This window comes from Microtus oregoni, unplaced genomic scaffold (genome assembly GCF_018167655.1).
Source record: "Microtus oregoni isolate MIOR12 unplaced genomic scaffold, Mior012 000028F_ref0000031, whole genome shotgun sequence".
In the NCBI taxonomy this organism is placed as follows: Eukaryota; Metazoa; Chordata; class Mammalia; order Rodentia; family Cricetidae; genus Microtus; species Microtus oregoni.
The window spans coordinates 17,292,327-17,298,922 of record NW_024543087.1 but is presented as its reverse complement, the minus strand read 5'-3'; the positions used below and the strand labels follow the sequence as shown (position 1 = coordinate 17,298,922).

The 6,596-nt window shown below is 44.6% G+C and overlaps 1 protein-coding gene across 1 annotated transcript; it reads right to left on the bottom strand.

The window, feature by feature from the left end:
* Window positions 1-351: 351 nt before the first annotated feature.
* Window positions 352-2,056, bottom strand: LOC121464536 (IQ domain-containing protein F5-like). The gene is made up of 2 exons (XM_041677568.1): window positions 2,039-2,056; window positions 352-819 (listed from the first exon to the last, which is right to left on the bottom strand). Exons 1-2 carry the CDS (start codon window positions 2,054-2,056, stop codon window positions 352-354), a joined length of 486 nt encoding a protein of 161 aa, XP_041533502.1.
* Window positions 2,057-6,596: the final 4,540 nt, after the last annotated feature.

The following is a 6,596-nucleotide window of genomic DNA, read 5'->3' as shown; positions in this document are numbered from 1 at the left end:
GGATGTGGCTACACCATGCATGGTTGTGGACATGGGCAGGGCTGTCAGGTTTGTTCTAAGTAGGCGGGGAGACCTCAGAGGATTACGGGACAGTGGCATATTGACCAGTTAAGGGGAGCGGGCGTCTAGCAGTGTTCATGGTGACTTTATCCCAACTCTCCAGTCCACTGCTAAGCAGACACAGGCACTGTTGTGGTCCAGGACTCTGACATCCTCCGTCCTGGGAGCTTAGACACGTGCTGCTGCTGTCAGAGCAAGCTTGTGTGGTGTCATTGTGTGGATTTGCTGCTGGACAGGGATGCCAAGTGGGTTGTGTAACAAAGACCCAGTGCCGTCTGTTAGAAGACCTGATCAGTTCTTTATTGGCAAGGGTATGCAGTCTGATATTCGACAGATCTGGGATCCCAGAAAGATGTCAAGCTGAAGATTTAGTCTGTGTCCTGTAATCTCATAAGTGCCCTCAAAAATGCCACGGGTATGGCAGTTATACCAGCGCCACGACACCTGGATGATTCGGATGGCACTGAGCAAATGGAGGTAGACCTGGCGGGCATGCTGCATTCGGAGCCATGACTGAATAGTGACACAGGCCCTTGTTTTTTGTACCATCTGGTGCAGAGCCTCCGTGCGTCTCTTCTCCAGCTTTCTGGCCAGTATCTTTCTCCACCAGCACTGAATGATCCAAGCACTGAGGGCAGCCTTCAACAGTGTGCGTCGCACCAGGGTGCCTCGCCACCAGGCCTGGATCTTTTTGGCTGCCAGCTTTTTATAAGAAGGAGTCTTGGATGGTAGTTTTGGCAGTGGTGGTGTTTTCTTGAACTGGGGGTTGGAAAGTAAAGAAACATTATTAAGACGTATTCCCCACTTAGCCCCAGGATACTATTGGAAGGGGCCTGACTGGATGCTAATGGTCATCACTTCCTCTCAAGTTGAAGAACACTGATCAGTCAACCACTGACCCAGGAGACCAGGAAAAAATGCCAGCACTATTTCCATCCTGTTTCTGGTCTTCTCTCTCTCTGCCATGCCAATTAAAAAGCACACATCACCTTGTGCCCTGAGTGTCAACCTATAGAAGGAGAACATTTGCTCAATTTAGAGAAAGAACCTTGTGACTCAGAGGCTCCATCTGGACTGGACCACATACGAGGCCCACGGCCTCTCAGATCATCTTCCGTTTGATGGGAAGCTAGCATTCTCTGCTCACTCTTCTTGCTCTTCCTCTATCTCAGCCTGCAGCCTGACAACTCCACCTGCCAGGTCCTAACATTAAGCTTCCTTCTCCATGCAGGTTGAGGTCTTTATCACTCTTACTTCTTTTGCTTCTAGTACCTTACACATACACACACACACACAAACGCTTCCTGAACAATCCGGGTGTGATCTATCCCCTGACAGTGTACAGCCACGATCTAGACCTCACACCCCAATCGCCAGCTCTTCTGGACACTATTCCTACCCTTCCTCACACCCATCTCCATGCCTGAGTCCCTGTCTGTCTCAGGTCAGCAAGGAAACTGGAGAAGAAGACAGCCACTGGTAAGCAACCTCATCTTTGTCCATTTTAGTTTGGAATAGGGCAGCTGCTTATTCCAGCTAGCTGGAGACAGTCTTGGTGTCTGACAGTTGTTTTGACAGTGAACATCCCAACCCTCTTTCTCACACAAGGATCCTGTTTGAAGCATAAATTCCATGACTGCACTAAGCTATGGGGCCCAGAGAAGATCACTGTCAGTCTGGGTGACGTAGGTTAAAGATAGGAAAGATCACAGATCACCTCCAACTTCGAACTACCTACCTTTGGAGCAGGCAGAGGTGTGGATTTTGACTTTTTGTTTTTCTTTTGTGGGTTTGGTTCTTCTTCCACAGGGATTTCTTTGGCTTTAATAACCTTTATACCAGAGTTAAGGGGGAAAACTGTAAGTGGGTATCTTTTGAGTGGCTATGTAACTGTTTTAGCATATGCCCAGTTTTCCTAGACACATCCTCATATCCTGATTAATTAGAAACCAGTCGACTTCTACAGCCTATAACTTACCCCACACAGACAGCCCATGATTGGAGACAGATGGTTCAAATCTCCCAGGCCTGCAATCCCTTAAATTCCCCCATGGATGGGGTTATGATGGCACCATCATCTCAGGTCTGTACTCCTCCTGCCAGGAGGCTGGCAGGAAGAGTGAGGAAAGGGAGCCCGTGATGATGTCATAAGGGTGCCCGTGATACAGGAATCAGAATGGCTTATAAGAATTGGGTAGGATCTCATTCATTCCAACAGAAATTCCCAAAGTTGGGCTTTGAATGGGGGTGGAGACAGAAGGTAATAGTTCTCCTACCCTGTTGGCAGAAGTGTGACTTCAACTACTATGAAGATGGTCCGGCAGGCTCCAATAGTACTAAATACACACCCACCCTCCAACTTAAGGCCCCACTCCTGCATAAACGTGAAAAATGAAAACGTATCTTCAAAGTGTATACACATGGGTTGAGGTTGTAGTAAGTCACCGAGCAAGCATGAAGCTCTGGGTTCAATCCTCAGCATTGTATAAACGATATGGGTGTGCATACTTGTAATCCCAGCATGCAGGAAGTAGAGACAGAAGGATCAGGAATTCAAGGCCATCCTCAGCTATATCCAGCAACTTGAATGTAATAAGTTTGAGGCTAGTCTAGGATATAGGAAACTATCTAACTAAAACCAAACAAACAAACAAAAAAAAACTGGGTGTGTGGCACTTGGGTGGCAGAGGAAGATGGATATCTCTTAAGTTTGAGGTCAATCTGTTGAAATAGGAGCGGCGGGGCTGCGTCCCCAGCACCCGGCCACCCCCATGGCTAGCTTTACCCGAAATAATTACTCAGAAACTGTATTCTTTTAAACACTGCTTGGCCCATTTCTATCTAGCCTCTTCTAGGCTAGCTCTCACACCTGGACTAGCCCATTTCTAATAATCTGCTGTAGCCCACGAGCTGGCTTACCAGGAATGATCTTAACCTGCGTCTGCCTGGAGTGGGAGAATCATGGAGACTCACTGACTCAGCTTCTTTCTCCCAGCATTCTGTTCTGTTTACTCCTCTCACCTATGTTTTAACCTATGAGGGCCAAGCAGTTTCTTTATTGCTTAACCAATGAAATCAACAGATTGATATATGACACTCCCCCATCACTTCCCCTTTTTCTGTTTAAACAAAAAAAGGAAGGCTTTAACTTTAACATAGCAAAATTACATATAGCAAAACAGTTATCAAGCAAGAATTACAGTTACAATATTTATATCTTTTTTATCTTTTATCATAACTAAGGAAAACTATAACTATCTATTCATTCTTCAACTCCATCAAAGACTCCAGAAGAATATAACATTACCTAAGCAAACAAGAAATCCAAACTCTAGAAATGACAGAGATATCTTGCTGCCTGGACAGTCACCCAAAGTTCCTCTGCACTGTTGGGACATCCATCTTCGGCCTACAGGCCCATAGTTTCCAGCAGACATTTCCATGAAGCAGGAAATTCCAAAGACAGTTCAGTCATTATCTGCTGTGTCCTGCAGAATGTCTCACAGACTCTTTCATGAGTCATGAACACTGAAAGACCATCTCACCTTTAGGCAAGTTCAGCAGTCCTCTCTCTGTGGGTTCTCTGTGTCCATTTTATGCAACAGTCCAGGCAAGAGCAGTTTCTTGCCCAAATGGCTATCCAACTCCATACGGATCCTCTTCAATGCCCATCTTCCTCTCGAAGTAGATTGGTGCCGCCAGGAGCAGATGTGTCTCATTGTCATGAAAAGTCCTAAGTTATTAAAACATTAAATGCCATATTCTGCAGTCTTTGAAAGATATGAAGAATGTCTATCTAACTGAAATGTATCTCTATATATCTAGAAAATCTAACTAACATGACTACAAGCTTGACTATTACTGATGATTATCCATTAACCTATATTTCTTAATTATACATTACATTTTCTAATGAACTACACAATCACAATATCTTAATCAATAGCAGAAATATGCATATACATATAACAAAATTGACCTTAAATCTCTATCAATAAAGAAAAATCTATACTAATGTAAATTATTTATATCTATATCATATCCCCCTTTAAATGTAAAAGAACATTTATAAACAATATTTTGGGAACATGGGCGCAGTTTTTTCTCTCCAAACTGCTTCCTGCTGAATGGGGGCGCTGTTAATCAGATCATTTAGGGTATAACCTGTGTGCCAGGTTTATCTCAGTTGGCAGTTGAGTGAAGTAACTTTTTGAGGGTGTTCACAGGAACTTTTCGGGAGGTCACGGTCTATCATACCATATCAGGATAGATGCAATCCACAGGGTCTGGTCCTCTGTGAAAACAAAAGAAGACCCTTTCCAAAGTATCATATCCTTAGACCCAAATTTTGAAATCGTATTACCCTTATATCCTTTCTGGTTTAGCTTGGCAGCCCATGTAATGAAATGTCTCTCTGTACTTAGCTCCTTCACAGTCAAAAATTTTAAAGAAAACACAATGTACATAATCCAGACTCTCTGTGAATTTTTCATTTTTACGTGGCTTATTTTTCTTTATTTCTTTTAATCTCTTAACTATCTGTACTCTGTCTCTTTAAAGACTTTACCTTTTTTTTTAAACCATTAACTTTATCTCTATATTCTTTTTCTTCTCTCTCCCAAGCCTATGTACATTCATCCAACAGTGTAACTCATTTAGTGGTCTGAATCTGTCCTATTGTGAATCTGCAATTTTTTACTATCCAGGAGCACTTTTGATTTGTGCCTTTAAATCACTAGGCGCTTAAGAATCTAAGCTGTGACATTCCTAGGTCAAAAACAGGTACTGCCTGCTGGCCCCGCCCAGTCCAACATGGCGGAGCCACTCGTGCCTCTGATCCTTGCACATTGCACCACTAGCATGGCGGAGCTGCTTGTGCCTCTGAGCTGCGGCACGCAATGTCCCCCTTTTAGGCACACAGCAGTCTAGTTGTCATCAAACAAATCATAGCACTTTACTCCAAATGCTCCATTCAAAAGCTCTGTCTCCCGCAGGAGCCAGACAGAGATTGCAATGGCGGCACAGCCCAGAAAGGCAGCATTTTAAAACAGCCAGTTTTTCCCTGCTGCTGAGTCAGGAAAATTTCAAAATGGAGGACGTTCCATTTTGTGGTAGCTCTGGGCCGCCAGGTAGGAGCGGCACTCAGCAGTTTAATTCTGAGACTGAGCATGCAGCACAGAAATTCTTTTCATTCAAGTTACATCCAAATCTGACACGCAGAGCACTGCGCAGTCTGAAAACACGCTATGCCCTTCCGCCTGCCTAAGCCTGATTCGGTGTCTGCCCAGGTGCATTTGGGGAGTGCTGAGCCATCAGCACGGTCTCAGAACACTCTCCTTCCGATCCCAAGTGGGAACACAAACATCCAGTCCCATAAAATCCATTGAAATGCTTTAAAGCCAGAGTTTGCACTGGCAGCACAGCCCCAAGAAGCTGCGCTTTAAATGACGCAGCTTTTTTTTTTTGCTGCTGTTGCCGAATCAGGAAATCTCTCTACAGCATGCCATCAACAAACAGCAAAAATCTGCATTAAACTCTCTCTCCCTTATTTTTAAGCCTTCTCAGGTTGTTAAGTGGATTTAGTCCATCACGTCTGGGCGCCACTCTGTTGTGTTAGGGGTGGCGGGGCTGCGTCCCCAGCACCCAGCCACCCACATGGCTAGCTCTACCCGAAATAATTACACAGAAACTGTATTCTTTTAAACACTGCTTGGCCCTTTAGCTCTAGCCCTTACTAGCTAATTCTGATATCCCAATCAACCCATCTCTAATAATCTGTGAGCACCGGTCTTACCGGGAAGATTCTAGCCTACGTCCATCCTGGGCCGGAGCTTCATTGCGTGTGTCTGCCCAGGAGCAGGGCATGGTGTCTCCTCAACTCAGCTTCCTTCTCCCAGCACTGTGTTCTGTTTACTACACCCACCTATGTTTTAACCTATGAGGGCCAAGCAGTTTTTTTATTGCTTAACCAATGAAATCAACAGATTGATATATGACACTCCCCCATCAAATCTAGTCTACAAAGTGAGTTCCAGGACAGCCAGGACTATTCAGAGGAACCCTGTCTTGAAAACAAACAGACAAAATATTTTAGGGCATGGTAGTGCACGTCTTTAATCCCAGTACTCAGGAGGCAGAGGCAGGCGGATCTCTGCTGTGGAATAATCATTCTGTACGCTGTGTGAATGAATATATGTCACTATGATTGGTTTAATAAACAAGCTGACTGGACAATCGCTGAACAGGATAGAGTTAGGTGGGAAAGCCAGACTGAGAATGATGGGATGAGGAAAACCAGAGTCAGAGTAGTTGCCAGCCAGAGAATGAATTGGACACACAAAATGGGATAGAGGTAAAAGCCACAAGCCTTTGGGTAGCACATAGATTAACAGAAATGGGCTAAGTTGTAAGAGTAATAAGTCTGAGCTATTGGCCAAGCATTTATAAGTAATCATAGTCTCTGTGTTAGTTATTTGGGAGCAGGCAGTTGGGAGAGGGAAACTCTACCTACATAGGGTGACCAGTGTCCAGGGCCA